General features: G+C 41.8%; 1 protein-coding gene across 1 annotated transcript in view; it reads right to left on the bottom strand.

Annotated features, from left to right (window-relative positions):
- The window catches only part of loxl2b (lysyl oxidase-like 2b), a 119,646-nt gene that overhangs the window by 33,833 nt on the left and 67,177 nt on the right, over positions 1–18,636 (bottom strand). Inside the window, 1 exon segment of the mRNA XM_034171028.1 lies at positions 17,046–17,213. Coding sequence (XP_034026919.1) covers positions 17,046–17,213 — 168 coding nt within the window.

Here is an 18,636-nt window from a genome sequence, read left to right as displayed (position 1 = left end):
TTTTAAAAGTTAGTTTTGAAAAGAATGGCAAAAACCAACAAAACAAAAACAGGAACACAACATAATGCTAGCATGCAACTGTGTAATTGTCGGTATGTTTGCAGTACAATGATGTCCTAAGAAATATGACCAGCTAGGTGCCATTTTTTCTGCTATACCGCTCTATAGCAAGCCTCTTTTAGAAATGATCTGTGGTCAGATTTTTAATTATAATTTTTTTTACTGCTAATGTCGCTTTTTAAGTTCTTAAAATAGTTAATATATTGAATACACAGGATAAGAAATAACACCGTAAACCCAGAATTACGAAATAGAAATAACACAAGTAACAACTAATTGTGTGCCTCTGCTTTGCTAGCCGAGGCAGAGGTGAGGATCCTCCATTATTGGATCCTCAAGCAGGAAATGAAGAACAAAGGCAGATGTTGAATCTTCTGTGGGTGTTTATGGTATGAGTACCCACAGTGGATAAATTGTCCCCATACAAACTTAATAGTATATGTTGTAAGTAAATCCTAGTATATAGCTCATGAGGCCCAGTTGTACTGGTGGTAATCTCCAGATTTTGCAGCATGAAGCACAAGTCGCACAAGTCTACACGTGCACTTGGACAGGATACCAGTCCTTTGCACGTTAGTTACCCAGCCAAGACCGATACCCATTTAAAGCTGGGTGGACTGAGATAATGGAGATGAAGTGTCTTGCCAAAGAACACAGACAACCATTCAAACGCAGGTCTTCATATTGGTTGCCCACCTCCTTATCTCATGGAGGTACTGAGGAACCTCAGAACATTTTAGTAACTACATCATGTAATTTTAAGATTCAGAGAAATGTGGTTTGACTTCAATGGTGCTCCATTCACACCCAATTATTTTTTCAGCAAAGTACAGTAGTGTTCAGAATAATAGTAGTGCTATGTGACTAAAAAGATTAATCCAGGTTTTCAGTATATTTCTTATTGTTACATGGGAAACAAGGTACCAGTAGATTCTCACAAATCCAACAAGACATTCATGATATGCACACTCTTAAGGCTATGAAATTGGGCTATTAGTAAAAAAAAAGTAGAAAAGGGGGTGTTCACAATAATAGTAGCATCTGCTGTTGATGCTACAAACTCAAAACTATTATGTTCAAACTGCTTTTTTAGCAATCCTGTGAATCACTAAACTAGTATTTAGTTGTATAACCACAGTTTTTCATGATTTCTTCACATTTGTGAGGCATTAATTTTGTTGGTTTGGAACCAAGATTTTGCTTGTTTACTAGTGTGCTTGGGGTCATTGTCTTGTTGAAACACCCATTTCAAGGGCATGTCCTCTTCAGCATAAGGCAACATGACCTCTTCAAGTATTTTGACATATCCAAACTGATCCTTGATACCTGGTATGCGATATATAGGCCCAACACCATAGTAGGAGAAACATGCCCATATCATGATGCTTGCACCACCATGCTTCACTGTCTTCACTGTGAACTGTGGCTTGAATTCAGAGTTTGGGGGTCGTCTCACAAACTGTCTGTGGCCCTTGGACCCCCCCCCCCCCCTCCAAAAAAAACAATTTTACTCTCATCAGTCCACAAAATATTCCTCCATTTCTCTTTAGGCCAGTTGATGTGTTCTTTGGCAAATTGTAACCTCTTCTGCACATGTCTTTTATTTAACAGAGGGACTTTGCGGGGGATTCTTGCACATAAATTAGCTTCACACAGGCATCTTCTAACTGTCACAGCACTTACAGGTAACTCCAGACTGTCTTTGATCATCCTGGAGCTGATCAATGGGTGAGCCTTTGCCATTCTGGTTATTCTTCTATCCATTTTGATGGTTGTTTTCCATTTTCTTCCACGTGTCTCTGGTTTTTTGTCCATTTTAAAGCATTGGAGATCATTGTAGATGAACAGCCTATAATTATTTGCACCTGCGTATAAGTTTTCCCCTCTCCAATCAACTTTTTAATCAAACTATGCTGTTCTTCATCAACCATCATCAATTTTATTTATATAGCGCCAAATCACAACAAACAGTTGCCCCAAGGCGCTTTATATTGTAAGGCAAGGCCATACAATAATTACATAAAAACCCCAACGGTCAAAATGACCCCCTGTGAGCAAGCACTTGGCGACAGTGGGAAGGAAAAACTCCCTTTTAACAGGAAGAAACCTCCAGCAGAACCAGGCTCAGGGAGGGGCAGTCTTCTGCTGGGACTGGTTGGGGCTGAGGGAGAGAACCAAGAAAAAGACATGCTGTGGAGGGGAGCAGAGATCAATCACTAATGATTAAATGCAGAGTGGTGCATACAGAGCAAAAAGAGAAAGAAACAGTGCATCATGGGAACCCCCCAGCAGTCTAAGTCTATAGCAGCATAACTAAGGGATGGTTCAGGGTCACCTGATCCAGCCCTAACTATAAGCTTTAGCAAAAAGGAAAGTTTTAAGCCTAATCTTAAAAGTAGAGAGGGTGTCTGTCTCCCTGATCTGAATTGGGAGCTGGTTCCACAGGAGAGGAGCCTGAAAGCTGAAGGCTCTGCCTCCCATTCTACTCTTACAAACCCTAGGAACTACAAGTAAGCCTGCAGTCTGAGAGCGAAGCGCCCTATTGGGGTGATATGGTACTATGAGGTCCCTAAGATAAGATGGGACCTGATTATTCAAAACCTTATAAGTAAGAAGAAGAATTTTAAATTCTATTCTAGAATTAACAGGAAGCCAATGAAGAGAGACCTTTCTAATTTTAGAGATATTGCGTAAATGCAAAAAAGCAGTCCTACATATTTGTTTAATATGCGCTTTGAATGACATATCCTGATCAAAAATGACTCCAAGATTTCTCACAGTATTACTAGAGGTCAGGGTAATGCCATCCAGAGTAACGATCTGGTTAGACACCATGCTTCTAAGATTTGTGGGGCCAAGTACAATAACTTCAGTTTTATCTGAGTTTAAAAGCAGGAAATTAGAGGTCATCCATGTCTTTATGTCTGTAAGACAATCCTGCAGTTTAGCTAATTGGTGTGTGTCCTCTGGCTTCATGGATAGATAAAGCTGGGTATCATCTGCATAACAATGAAAATTTAAGCAATGCCGTCTAATAATACTGCCTAAGGGAAGCATGTATAAAGTGAATAAAATTGGTCCTAGCACAGAACCTTGTGGAACTCCATAATTAACCTTAGTCTGTGAAGAAGATTCCCCATTTACATGAACAAATTGTAATCTATTAGATAAATATGATTCAAACCACCGCAGCGCAGTGCCTTTAATACCTATGGCATGCTCTAATCTCTGTTATAAAATTTTATGGTCAACAGTATCAAAAGCAGCACTGAGGTCTAACAGAACAAGCACAGAGATGAGTCCACTGTCTGAGGCCATAAGAAGATCATTTGTAACCTTCACTAATGCTGTTTCTGTACTATGATGAATTCTAAAACCTGACTGAAACTCTTCAAATAGACCATTCCTCTGCAGATGAACAGTTAGCTGTTTTACAACTACCCTTTCAAGAATTTTTGAGAGAAAAGGAAGGTTGGAGATTGGCCTATAAGTAGCTATGATAGCTGGGTCAAGTGATGGCTTTTTAAGTAATGGTTTAATTACTGCCACCTTAAAAGCCTGTGGTACATAGTCAACTAATAAAGATAGATTGATCATATTTAAGATGGAAGCATTAAATAATGGTAGGGCTTCCTTGAGCAGCCTGGTAGGAATGGGGTCTAATAGACATGTTGATGGTTTGGAAGAACTAACTAATGAAAATAACTCTTACAGAACAGTCTGAGAGAAAGAGTCTAACCAAATACCGGCATCACTGAAAGCAGCCAAAGATAACGATACATCTTTAGGATGGTTATGAGTAATTTTTTCTCTAATAGTTAAAATTTTATTAGCAAAGAAAGTCATGAAGTCATTACTAGTTAAACTTAAAGGAATACTCGGCTCAATAGAGCTCTGACTCTTTGTCAGCCTGGCTACAGTGCTGAAAAGAAACCTGGGGTTGTTCTTATTTTCTTCAATTAGTGATGAGTAGTAAGATGTCCTAGCTTTATGGAGGGCTTTTTTATAGAGCAACAGACTCTTTTTCCAGGCTAAGTGAAGATCTTCTAAATTAGTGAGACGCCATTTCCTCTCCAACTTACGGGTTATCTGCTTTAAGCTGCGAGTTTGTGAGTTATACCACGGAGTCAGACACTTCTGATTTAAAGCTCTTGGGAGCTACAGCATCCAAAGTTGTCTTCAATGAGGATGTAAAACTATTGACGAGATACTCTATCTCACTTACAGAGTTTAAGTAGCTACTCTGCACTGTGTTGGTATATGACATTAGAGAACATAAAGAAGGAATCATATCCTTAAACCTAGTTACAGCGCTTTCTGAAAGACTTGTAGTGTAATGACACTTATTCCCCACTGCTGGGTAGTCCATCAGAGTAAATGTAAATGTTATTAAGAAATGATCAGACAGAAGGGAGTTTTCAGGGAATACTGTTAAGTCTTCAATTTCCATACCATAAGTCAGAACAAGATCTAAGATATGATTAAAGTGGTGGGTGGACTCATTTACATTTTGAGCAAAGCCAATTGAGTCTAATAATAGATTAAATGCAGTGTTGAGGCTGTCATTCTCAGCATCTGTGTGGATGTTAAAATCGCCCACTATAATTATCTTATCTGAGCTAAGCACTAAGTCAGACAAAAGGTCTGAAAATTCACAGAGAAACTCACAGTAACGACCAGGTGGACGATAGATAATAACAAATAAAACTGGTTTTTGGGACTTCCAATTTGGATGGACAAGACTAAGAGTCAAGCTTTCAAATGAACTAAAGCTCTGTCTGGGTCTTTGATTAATTAATAAGCTGGAGTGGAAGATTGCTGCTAATCCTCTGCCTCAGCCCGTGCTACGAGCATTCTGGCAGTTAGTGTGACTCGGGGGTGTTGACTCATTTAAACTAACATATTCATCCTGCTGTAACCAGGTTTCTGTAAGGCAGAATAAATCAATATGTTGATCAATTATTATATAATTTACTAACAGGGACTTAGAAGAGAGAGACCTAATGTTTAATAGACCACATTTAACTGTTTTAGTCTGTAGTGCAGTTGAAGGTGCTATATTATTTTTTCTTTTTGAGTTTTTATGCTTAAATAGATTTTTGCTGGTTATTGGTGGTCTGGGAGCAGGCACCGTCTCTACGGGGATGGGGTAATGAGAGGATGGCAGGGGGAGAGAAGCTGCAGAGAGGTGTGTAAGACTACAACTCTGCTTCCTGGTCCCAACCCTGGATAGTCACGGTTTGGAGAATTTCAGAAAATTGGCCAGATTTCTAGAAATGAGAGCTGCTCCATCCAAAGTGGGATGGATGCCGTCTCTCCTAACAAGACCAGGTTTTCCCCAGAAGCTTTGCCAATTATCTATGAAGCCCACCTCATTTTTTGGACACCACTCAGACAGCCAGCAATTCAAGGAGAACATGCGGCTAAACATGTCACTCCCGGTCCGATTGTGGAGGGGCCCAGAGAAAACTACAGAGTCCCACATTGTTTTTGCAAAGTTACACACCGATTCAATGTTAATTTTAGTGACCTCCGATTGGCGTAACCGGGTGTCATTACTGCCGACGTGAATTACAATCTTACCAAATTTACGCTTAGCCTTAGCCAGCAGTTTCAAATTTCCTTCAATGTCGCCTGCTCTGGCCCCCGGAAGACAACTGACTATGGTTGCTGGTGTCGCTAACTTCACATTTCTCAAAACAGAGTCGCCAATAACCAGAGTTTGAGCCTCGGCGGGTGTGTCGCCGAGTGGGGAAAAATGGTTAGAAAGGTGAAGGGGTTGGCGGTGTACACGGGGCTTCTGTTTAGGGCTACACTTCCTCCTCACAGTCACCCAGTCGGCCTGCTTTCCCGGCTGCTCGGGATCTGCCAGAGGGAAACTAACGGCGGCTAAGCTACCTTGGTCCGCACCGACTACAGGGGCCTGGCTAGCTGTAGAATTTTCCACGGTGCGGAGCCGAGTCTCCAATTCGCCCAGCCTGGCCTCCAAAGCTACGAATAAGCTACACTTATTACAGGTACCATTACTGCTAAAGGAGGCCGAGGAATAACTAAACATTTCACACCCAGTGCAGAAAAGTGCGGGAGAGACAGGAGAAGCCGCCATGCTAAACCGGCTAAGAGCTAGTAGCACAGCTACTAGCTAAGAGCTAGTGATTCAGCAGAGGGAGTGCTTTAGTTAAGGCACGTGAAGATTACACTGTGAAGCAAATCGTTATCTAGATAACTAGATCAATCTAACTGCGCAGATTAAACAGCTAACAGATACAGCAAAACACCGCTGTGCTCTGGAACAGGAAGTGATACAATACCGCAGTGAGAGCCAACCACCAGTAGAGGCCTTCTGTTCTTCTGAACAATGTCTTGAACGTCCCATTTTCCTCAGGCTTTCAAAGAGAAAAGCATGTTCAACAGGTGCTGGCTTCATCCTTAAATAGGGGACACCTGATTCACACCTGTTTGTTCCACAAAACTGACAAACTCACTGACTGAATGCCACACTATTATTGTGAACACCCCCTTTTCTACTTTTTTTTTTACTAATAGCCCAATTTCATAGCCTTAAGAGTGTGCATATCATGAATGCTTGGTCTTGTTGGATTTGTGAGAATCTACTGAATCTACCTTGTTTCCCATGTAACAATAAGAAATATACTCAAAACCTGGATTAATCTTTTTAGTCACATAGCACTACTATTATTCTGAACACTACTGTAAGTTCTTTCTGCTTCTTCCTTTGTGCTCAGGGTTACTACAGTGGGTCCAGCATGGACCTGCATCTTGACTTGGCACAGGTTTGACACTGCCCTTTCTGATGCATCACCACATTACATGGAGAATGGATACATGTGGTCTTGAACCATGAACCTTCTGCTCTTGAGGCAAGTGTACTGACCACTTAGTCACCATGCTGCCAGAATTTCCTTTTCAGCAATTTGTGGAAAAAAGATTTGTCTTGGACACAATTAGCAAGGCGAGCAGAGCACTTCAATAAGAGCTTTAAAAAAAGGAAAGTTGTCCTTTAATTCAAATGGGTTTTGGTCATAACTACATCCCCCCATTACAACAGCACATTCCCACCTGGAGGGAAACCAGACACCCTGTAATCACTCACACAATCATTATTTTATTATTTCCTCTCCTCATTCCACAACAAACACTTTCAAAGTCAGTATGATGCTATTGCCACAGCTAATGATGTCATAACATGGAACTAAACCCCTTGAAATCCACAATTCCTCCTTCATAAAGGAGAAAAGGTCTTCATTTTAACATTTTACAGCTATAAACAGGTAACAGATGTGGTGAAGAGCAGATTCCTGTTTTTTCTCTTGGAGCAACCAGGTAAACATACAGACGGGTGAGGAACCAAAAGTGGGGAAAAATGAGTGGAGAAAGAATCATGCAGCAGCACAGCTGCCGAAGATTTTCTTAGAACAAACTGAAGTAACCATCAAGGTAATGAGTTACAAAAAGTTTGTTCCTATTCAGGTCAGGTCAGGTTCACATGCAGCACCCATCACAATACTGAAGCCTCCCTTGGTCCTGGTTGACAAGTGTCCACCAGGGGTGAAAGTAAGATTAGATTCTTGCAGGAACTGTGCTACTCCAAAAACATTTTTGCTCGCATGCTCACATCACATTAAAGATTTAAAGACTGCACTTTTCTGACTTTGAGATTCTTAAATTCTGTGCATGTCCTTGAGTGCATGACGTAATATGTATATGTCGCAGACATGAACGAGCAAAGCTCTTCAGCATCTCACCATGTCCTTTCGGTCATTCAGACTTTTTTTGAGCAAATGCTTCAGGGGAGCATTAGCATGGATAAAACCTTTCGGCATTTTTCTTTTATTGCTTTTCTGCTTCTGGTGGGGTGTGGGGGGGAGGCCCCCCACCCTTTAAGCATTTTTCTTTTTTTGCCTTTCAGCTTGTGGGGGGGGCGCTCCACCCCCAGACCCCATAATTACAGCCCTCTTAACCCCCTGCCACTTTAAGCATTTTTTAAATGTAAATGTAAATTAATATTCAAAGTTTTCAGCTAGTTGACAGTAGGGCTGTACAATATGGCCAAATTATCGTATCTCAATATTGTCATATCAATATGATATATGATATGACTATGATTTCACACAAAGTGCAGTAACAGTGAAAATTAAGCATTCTTAAACAAAACAGTAATAATACCACACTCATTTTGCACTCCTCATAAGGTTAGGACGCTGTGCCCTCCAAAAGTATTGGAACACTTGGTATTTCACACATTTTAATTTGTTTATGCCATTTCAAAAACAAGAAATGCAAAAAAATATAAAGAATAAAAATGTCTAAAATTATCTTCCTCAAACTCAAACTGAAAACAAATCTCTAAAACCTGATAATACCTGTAAATAATAATCAGTTTTACTGCCAGTTTTCTTCAGACAAGTCAGGGGATGGATACATGAACATTTCCAAGTCACTGAATATGTCATGGACTTTATTTACATCAATTATGAAGAAATACAAAATTTTCTTTCACCAAAACATCAAATCAAGGCTTTCATCTCTAAACTTGTGTCACTGGTGTGTCACTCAGAGAGCAAAATTAAGAGGTTATTTTAAAAAAAGTCCTTCAGAGAACAAAATTAAGGGGTCACACAGGTTTTATACAGAACAGAGGAGGAATAAATTGGCTGTATTTCTTTCAGCCTGAGAGTCTTCACGTTATACCTTACATAAGCAAACAGAGCATGAATCAGCTGCTGCCTCATTTCATTCATACAAATCACCCCCCCCCCCCCCCCAAAAAAAAAAAAAAAAAACATGTATAAGGCAACCCGAAATAAAGGAGAAATGCTGCTTTTAACAACCTGGTCCTCGTTTACTCACCAATATAACCCTGGTGTCATTAGGAGTCCACAGTTCAGACGACATATTCAGGTTCAAATCTGGGTTAAATATTTTTCTTCTTCTAATAAGGTGAATTAGAACTTCTTGTTTTACACATTGCCAACTACTGGACAGGAGGGACATAGCCATCAATATGTATCACCGATTTCAAAATGAAGCTCTTTTTTTTTGCATGTGCCATGACATGTCAATAATCTGTATCCAATCAGATTTTGAGGGAGTCAAGCGTAACCCCGGCCTCCACTCTAGCTCCACCTATGCCAGGAAGTGTTCAACATTCGACATTTCCTGTTTTACTATGGACTCAAATTTTGGCACTTCCTGTTTCATTGTGAACTCGCCACTGAGTTCCCGCAAGATTCCACGAGATCTCATCTGTCAATCCAGGAAGTGTCAATCCATGAAATGTTCAACATTTGATATTTCCTGTTTCACTGTGGACTCAAATTCTGGCACTTCCTGTTTGGGACTCAGTGTACCATGAGCAAGCTGCATGGCACTTCGCTCGTATGATGTTAGACACATAATGTAATTTATGGCAAAACAGTTATTTTCAGGTAAAGTGCAAACATCATTTTTTTTCTAAATAACATAGAAACAACAACAACAGAACAACTTCAACATCATTAAACAATGCAACAATCTGTTCTTTTTTTCTGAAAATAACAGCGAAAAGGGAAATGCACTGCCACCTGCTGGTGGCACAGAGTAATGCCAGTGCAGGCTTTTTGATTGCTTCTAAGGTCCTACAGCCAGCACACTAAAATCTACTTATTCAACACGTCACGGGCGGCACATTCTGTTGATGATTTTCATGTATTCATCAAATTTACATTTATAATGGAGAAATTTACTTGAAAATTGAAAGGGCTCATCGGACCAGGCACCACGAGGGGGTGTTTGGGGATGACACCCCCTCACGTCATCAACCTCGCCCCCTCGGATGTGAGAGTTATCAAAAATAAAAATAAAAAAGAAAGAAAAAGAAATACTGGAAAATATAGCGCCTTGCAGTTTCGCGGATTTTTTTAGTCCAATTTTGCATTTTTTTTTTTTTTTTTAACAACGCATTGTGCTCTGCGTCCTCATCAAGCAGGCCGGTGTTCTGTCGATGACGGGACACCTGTTGCGGCACTGCGAAGGGAGAGTACGCGCATTGTGTTCTGCGTGTCTGTTTATAAGAATCTTCTCGCCCAGAAGAAAAAAGAGCGCCAACAACTACCCATAACTGTGTTCTTCACTTGGAAAAAGACACCTGCAGCGAGGTCTTCAGCAGAGCGGCGCCATGACGAAGAGGCGCGATCAGAGGAACTGTGAAATACTGGTCAGTCACTATTAATAATTTCTTATGTGTCCAACCTGTTCTAAAAGCCATCATAATTATTTATAGGAAAACGTTCTATTTTTATTTCTCAAACAAATGTTTGGGCCTGAAAACAGGTTGGTCTTATTTTTCTACTAAGGTTTGAACTTTGAGAGTGTTTACACACGAGAAAAAAGTGAGAAAATGTTAATGCCTGTTTGAGAAAAGTGTATAAAGTGTGTAGTGAGGAGTTTTACAGCCTTAAAACGTCTATAATAATTGTAAAAAATAACGCTGTCTACTTCGTGGATTTCGCCTATTGCGGGCTATTTTTAGAACGTAACTCCCGCGATAAACGAGGGACCACTGTACATCTACATGAAAGGTTTATCTTTGACCCGTTGTGTGACTGTCATGCCCAATTGCGCTGTGTTTGTGCTTGTGATGGAGGGCTGTATGTGGGGTTAATCTACTGTCTCGTGTCGTTTCTCAGATTAGTTGTTGGTTTGGTTTTGTGGTATGCAGGAGATCACTTGACCGAGGGTCTATACGTTCAAATAATAATTCAAAAATACTGTCATCACTCTTTACTCTTAGTCAGTCTCTTACAACGGTGTAGCCTAAATACATGAGCTTTCTAGGAGCGCACCCAATTCATTATGCAAGCTCAGAGGCAGGTACCCTCTGGTGCGCACTTTTTTTGGGGGGGGGAGGGCGACCCCGCCCCCTGTGATAAACTCATTGCCCCCTTAATATTTTTTTCTGGCGCCGGGCCTGGGGCTCGTGTTGTGTGCTGTTCCGAGTCATAGAAGATGACAGGTATCACAGTCTCAGCACTCCCCCAGTCTGAATGATCCCATTTACAAGTGCGTATGGTGTACTGCTGCATTCCAGCTGTAGAGGACTGTATCTCTTCCCGGTACAGCGTACCACTGCGTTCTGGCTTACTTTCACCCCTGGTGTGCACTTCGCCTCATCCAACTCTGCAATTGGTTTGTGGGGTCCTTGACACCGAGGCACCTGTGTGCTCAATCATGCACAGGGAAGTGCACCGTACGGCCATAGTGTCATGGCTGATGTTCTCTCACAGTGCAAGTAGTATGCGTCATCTGGGTAATCACTTGTTTTAGATAGTGTTCCCAGTGGTACTCAAGAATGCACCAGATAGCCCAGCTGTCTCTACTGGAAGCACCAGGACCTTCATTCTCTCTCAAATGTTTTAGGATCACAAACACGTTTTTCCACTGAACTCATGAGTTCATCACCCCCTCTGTTCTACCAGGTGTCTATAAATATCAAAAGCCAAGGTCCCAGTGACATGAATATGATAGATTCCAAGACAGATGAAACCCTCATCAAGTTTGACACTTTCACAACAAACAGATACACTTCTGAAGCCTGGAAGTCATTGAAAGCCTGAAAATGCAGCCACACCTACTCCACTCACCTACTCAAGTACCGCAATCAGCACATCCATTGATTCCACAAGGGGTTAATCTACTGTCTCGTGTCGTTTCTCAGATTAGTTGTTGGTTTGGTTTTGTGGTATGCAGGAGATCACTTGACCGAGGGTCTATACGTTCAAATAATAATTCAAAAATACTGTCATCACTCTTTACTCTTACTCAGTCAGTCTCTTACAACGGTGTAGCCTAAATACATGAGTTTTCCAGGAGCGCACCCAATTCATTACACACGCTCAGAGGGCGACCCCGCCCCTGTGATAAACTCATTGTGTTACTTAGTAACGCGTTACTCTAATCTAACCACTTTTTTTAGTAACGAGTAATCTAACGCGTTAATCTTTCCAAATCAGTAATCTGATTAAAGTTACTTCTCCATGTCACTGTGCGTTACTATTATTTTTGCATTGTGGGTCGATAGCAGCATTAAACTTGGTCTGTGGGCAGGGGGTCGGGGTTCGACTGAACTGCCCAGTTTCATCGAGCTGTGAGCTTTTCATCCGCTGTTTTCTACAGCAGCTCAACTCGTCCTCACCTCTTAAAGCGCGGTGACAACAGCACACCTGCACTGAGCTTTACAAAGCCATTTTTATGCTTTTTTTCTCCTTTATTTAGAATTCTGAGCTGAGCCGCTCCATATCTGCTCGCTAAAAACAGCTGATCCTCCGCGACATGTCAACAACTAACACTATTTTCCACTCAAATGCACCTAAACTCTCTTTCTGAGGACCACATGATGTGAAAATGCAATAAAACGTTCTTAGCTGTAAATCTGGTCATGTTTTCTGCATAAATAAATATTATCCATTCTTTGTGCTCAAACACCAAAGCAGGGGCGAATCCAGATGGAATGGGGCCATGGGGCAAGGATGTGCCCCCCCCCCCCACAACACCCCTAGATTAAAGGTCCAGTTTTGAAGCCTTTTTTACTACAACTACTAATACTACTTATAATAATAATAATACGAGGGCTGTCAATAAAGTTACGGTCCTTTTTATTTTTTTCAAAAACTATATGGATTTCATTCATATGTTTTTACGTCAGACATGCTTGAACCCTCGTGCGCATGCGTGAGTTTTCCACGCCTGTCGGTGACGTCATTCGCCTGTGAGCACTCCTTGTGGGAGGAGTCGTCCAGCCCCTCGTCGGAATTCCTTTGTCTGAGAAGTTGCTGAGAGACTGGCGCGTTGTTTGATCAAAATTTTTTCTAAACCTGTGAGACACATCGAAGTGGACACGGTTCGAAAAATTAAGCTGGTTTTCAGTGAAAATTTTAACGGCTGATGAGAGATTTTGAGGTGATTCTGTCGCTTTAAGGACTTTTCACGGTGCGAGACGTCGCGCTGCGCTCTCAGGCGGCGTCATCAGCCTGTTCAAGCTGAAAACCTCCACATTTCAGGCTCTATTGATCCAGGACGTCGTGAGAGAACAGAGAAGTTTCAGAAGAAGTCGGTTTCAGCATTTTACCCGGATATTCCACTGTTAAAGGAGATTTTTTTAATGAAAGACGTGCGGACGGGTCCGCGCGTCGGGACGCAGCCGCCGCGACGCTCCGCCACAGGAAAAACACCTCTGTTGGAAGCCTTAAGGACAAGTTGGAACATGTCCTGCCTGTTAAACAATTTCTCATATACTCACTCCAATGAAAGCCATCAAAAGCCGCCTGGATTTTACAAATGTTATCAACACGGAGGTGTTTTTCCTGTGCTGCCGCACCGCGTCGGCTGCGTCCCGACGCGCGGATCCGTCCGCACGTCTTTCATTAAAAAAATCTCATTTAACAGTGGAATATCCGGATAAAATGCTGAAACCGACTTCTTCTGAAACTTCTCTGTTCTCTCACGACGTCCTGGATCAATAGAGCCTGAAATGTGGAGGTTTTCAGCTTGAACAGGCTGATGACGCTGCCTGAGAGCGCTGCGCGACGTCTCGCACCGTGAAAAGTCCTTAAAGCGACAGAATCACCTCAAAATCTCTCATCAGCTGTTAAAATTTTCACTGAAAACCAGCTTAATTTTTTGAACCGTGTCCACTTCGATGTGTCTCACAGGTTTAGAAAAAATTTTGATCAAACAAAGCGCCAGTCTCTCAGCAACTTCTCAGACAAAGGAATTCCGACGAGGGGCTGGACGACTCCTCCCACAAGGAGTGCTCACAGGCGAATGACGTCACCGACAGGCGTGGAAAAACTCACGCATGCGCACGAGGGTTCAAGCATGTCTGACGTAAAAACATATGAATGAAATCCATATAGTTTTTGAAAAAAATAAAAAGGACCGTTACTTTATTGACAGACCTCGTAATTTCGACAAGTAAAATGTTTAGACAGAATTTAAATGTTATAAAAATGTTTGAAAGAATTTAATAGTTATATTTATAAACAATGTAGGTTAGAAATTGCAAGTTTTAATGTTACAGTGCTGTCAACAGTTACAGAAAGAGGTCTTTATTTTACTTTTATAAAACAAGTATTTATTTTCATTGAAGTCACGAAAGGGTGACTATAAAGTGAGTTTTGGCAAAACAGGTATCATTGTCGTGTTGAGGTGGCGTGTTGTTGTCAGCAGCTGGGGAAAGTAACTAAAAAAGTAATTAGTAATCTAACTTAGTTACTTTTATAATTGAGTAATCAGTAAAGTAACTAAGTTACTTCATCAAGGAGTAATCAGTAATCAGTAATTGGATTACTTTTTAAAAGTAACTGTGGCAACACTGGTGGTGGATGCTGTGACAAACGGCACCAGCACATGTTCCCAGAATTGACCTGATAAAACAGGAGGTCCAGAGTTCAGACCAAGCAGCAGAAAAAATGATATTGTCTTTAAACCTGCTTCCTGGAGAGAAGCCAACTGGCATAGATCTACCTGTTATACACACAGCTCATTAGTCAATGCTAATGTTTACCAGCACACCTGACTGAGTTCATTAGCTGTGTGTGGGGCAGTGGGACAACATGCAGACTGGGTGCTCTCCAGGAGCAGGGTCAAAGACCTTTAATTTAGGCACTTTGTTCCTGCCAAATCTGCACAAAATGTGGGATGAAAAAGCATAGAAAAGAGTTCAAGCAGTGTTATTTTTACACAGCTATCATTGCTGTAATCTACACAGTCCGTTGAGGCTCTTGGAGCAGTGACAGTTGTTCTTGCCTCAAAGGACACTTCTGAGCCAATGATGCACTTAAAGCTGTACTTTTGGGTATATCCAATTTTTAGCAATTTGCAATTGATGTTTATGATAATGTGTCCTGGCGGTATGTCTCTCTTTACAAAGGCTATCAGCTAAGTACTTCAAACGTGAATGTAATATTTATACACCTGGCTCACAGTCACAGTGCTAACATAAAATGTTTGCATAGTGTAGCAGAATGGGGAGGGTTGGACATGTGTATCATCTATTGTGGCTATTTGTCAACGTCTAACAGTCATATGAAAATCTCTCATCACACAAATGGGAGGTTAAAACTGCTAACTGTGTAACAGCTTGAACAAATATTACGAGAATGCAAAATGTGGCTGCAAGGATTACATCAGATGGATTGTTGAGGCATCTATATGCTAATTAGTCAAGCTAGCATCTTATGAAGAGCCTTTGTACAGGTTAGTTTGCAACCAAGCATAGTCACTACCGAGATAATACATTTACTTCAATCAATCAATCAATCCATTTTTTTTTATATAGTGCCAAATCACAACAAACAGTTGCCCCAAGGCGCTTTGTATTGTAAGGCAAGGCCATACAATAATTATGTAAAACCCCAACGGTCAAAACGACCCCCTCTGAGCAAGCACTTGGCTACAGTGGGAAGGAAAAACTCCCTTTTAACAGGAAGAAACCTCCAGCAGAACCAGGCTCAGGGAGGGGCAGTCTTCTGCTGGGACTGGTTGGGGCTGAGGGAGAGAACCACGAAAAACACATGCTGTGGAGGGGAGCAGAGATCGATCACAGTGGTGCATACAGAGCCAAAAAGAGAAAGAAACAGTGCATCATGGGAACCCCCCAGCAGTCTACGTCTATAGCAGCATAACTAAGGGATGGTTCAGGGTCACCCGATCCAGCCCTAACTATAAGCTTTAGCAAAAAGGAAAGTTTTAAGCCTAATCTTAAAAGTAGAGAGGGTGTCTGTCTCCCTGATCTGAATTGGGAGCTGGTTCCACAGGAGAGGAGCCTGAAAGCTGAAGGCTCTGCCTCCCAATCTACTCTTACAAACCCTAGGAACTACAAGTAAGCCTGCAGTCTGAGAGCGAAGCGCTCTATTGGGGTGATATGGTACTACGAGGTCCCTAAGATAAGATGGGACCTGACTATTCAAAACCTTATAAGTAAGAAGAAGAATTTTAAATTCTATTCTAGAATTAACAGGAAGCCAATGAAGAGAGGCCAATATGGGTGATATATGCTCTCTCCTTCTAGTCCCCGTCAGTACTCTAGCTGCAGCATTTTGAATTAACTGAAGGCTTTTTAGGCAACTTTTAGGACAACCTGATAATAATGAATTACAATAGTCCAGCCTAGAGGAAATAAATGCATGAATTAGTTTTTCAGCATCACTCTGAGACAAGACCTTTCTGATTTTAGAGATATTGCGTAAATGCAAAAAAGCAGTCCTACATATTTGTTTAATATGCGCTTTGAAGGACATATCCTGATCAAAAATGACTCCAAGATTTCTCACAGTATTACTAGAGGCCAGGGCAATGCCATCCAGAGTAAGGATCTGGTTAGACACCATGTTTCTAAGATTTGTGGGGCCAAGTACAATAACTTCAGTTTTATCTGAGTTTAAAAGCAGGAAATTAGAGGTCATCCATGTCTTTATGTCTGTAAGACAATCCTGCAGTTTAGCTAATTGGTGTGTGTCCTCTGGCTTCATGGATAGATAAAGCTGGGTATCATCTGCGTAACAATGAAAATTTAAGCAATACCGTCTAATAATACTACCTAAGGGAAGCATGTATATATTTACTTGTACTGTTTTGCTTTGCTTATAGTATGGACAGACTGATTTAATTTCTTTATTTATATCGATTGCTCTAATGACAGCTAGAAATGGTTTTCTTCCATGAGTTGAACATCCTTGCAGACTTGAATGTAATATCCCACCAATATTTAACATCACCTCTCTCAAAACCATGTCAACTCCACTACAGACCTGAAAAAACTAGAATCCAAGACTTATGATCACACTCCATATTTCAAATATCATGACACCACTATTTAGACTATTGAGTACTTGAAGCAAAACTACTGTTCGAAAACAAATGTTTATTTATCAACTGACACTGAAAAAAAGCAACAGCGTGATTTCTCTGTTTGGTGTGAACCGTACCTGGAAAGCATTGCTGGCAAAGCCCAGACCCAGCTGCCTACAGACCACCATGGCCTCCATGATCCCCCATCCTTCGCTGCACACGGTCCCCCACACCAAGGAACCATTCTTCTCGACCATCACCTCCACACGGCCTTCGTAGGGGTTTCGACCTCCACTCAGGCGGAGCTGTGCCAATAGCAATACAACAGAAGAACAAGGTGTTAGGTGATCTTTCTGCAACACTGTGCAAATCACTGCTGTAACTGCTGCGACCAGCAATTGCCAGCATGGAAGGTACTGGGTGTGACATCTGGACAGTGGTAGGAAGACAAGGAGACTTGTTGGTGGAACGAAGATGTCCAGGAAAGCATAAGGAGAAAGAGGTTGTTGAAAAAGAACTGGTATAGTTGGAGAGATGAAGAAAGTCGACAGAAGTACAAGGAGATGTGGTGTAAGGCAAAAAGTGAAGTGGCAAAAGCTAAGGAAAAAGCATACATTGAGCTGCACAAGAAGAAGGAGAAATGGACTTGTACCGATTGGCCAGACAAAGGGACAGGGCTGGAAAGCTTCATGTTTGGCAAATGTCCAATCAGTAGACAGTCTTGTGGATTGTTTAAACTCAGTGCTCAAAACTACACCTTGAAATGATTGCACCACCTTTGTTAAAACCATGCCCCCCCCCCCCCCCCCCCCCCCAAAAAAAAACACTGGCACCTTAGTTCAATGACCTCTTGTGTGACCTCAAGCATAAGGCTAGAGGTTCAGAACAGAATGGCGCAGTTCAAAATTAGAAGTATTCCACCTTGCGTGGCATGAAGCTGTCTTAAGCCCCTTTCACAATGGTGTATTCGTAGAGCTGTGTATTGCGGCGTGTTTCATTTAAATACGCCCAAAATGCGCGCATACTCAACCTTTTTCCGTGTTCGTAGATCTGCTTGCAGCTGCGTGTGTTCGCTTTTTAATGTGCGCACACAGTTGCCTGTAGCCCTTGCCGGTATTTAAACCCAGTTCACTCCTGCCGGCTATGCAGAACACATCACTGCACACGGAAAACAGTGGACTGTGTCATGAGGTTTTTACAGTCACAGTGGGGTAAAAAAGTATTTAGTCAGTCACTGATTATGCAAGTTCTCCTACTTAGAAAGATGAGAGAGGTCTGTAAGAGAGTGACAGAGGGAGAGAGAGAGAGTGAGGGAGAGAGTGACAGAGGGAAAGAGAGAGAGAGAGAGTGACAAAGAGAGAGAGACTGAGGGAGAGAGAGAGAGTGAGAGAGAGTGAGGGAGAGAGTGACAGAGGGAAAGAGAGAGAGAGAGAGAGAGAGTGACAAAGAGAGAGAGACTGAGGGAGAGAGAGAGAGTGAGAGAGAGTGAGGGAGAGAGTGACAGAGGGAAAGAGAGAGAGAGAGAGTGAGGGAGAGAGTGACAGAGGGGGAGAGAGCAACAAAGAGAGAGAGACTGAGGGAGAGAGAGAGACAGAGAGAGCAACAAAGAGAGAGAGAGAGTGAGGGAGAGAGTGACAGAGGGGGAGAGAGCAACAAAGAGAGGAAGGAGAGGGAGGAGATGATAGAGGACAAGAAGCAACAAAGAGAGAGAGACTGAGGGAGAGAGAG

The sequence above is a fragment of the Thalassophryne amazonica genome, chromosome 5 (genome assembly GCF_902500255.1).
Source record: "Thalassophryne amazonica chromosome 5, fThaAma1.1, whole genome shotgun sequence".
Lineage (NCBI taxonomy): Eukaryota > Metazoa > Chordata > Actinopteri > Batrachoidiformes > Batrachoididae > Thalassophryne > Thalassophryne amazonica.
Note: the sequence above shows the minus strand (reverse complement) of the source record. Positions and strands in the feature narration are given on the sequence as shown.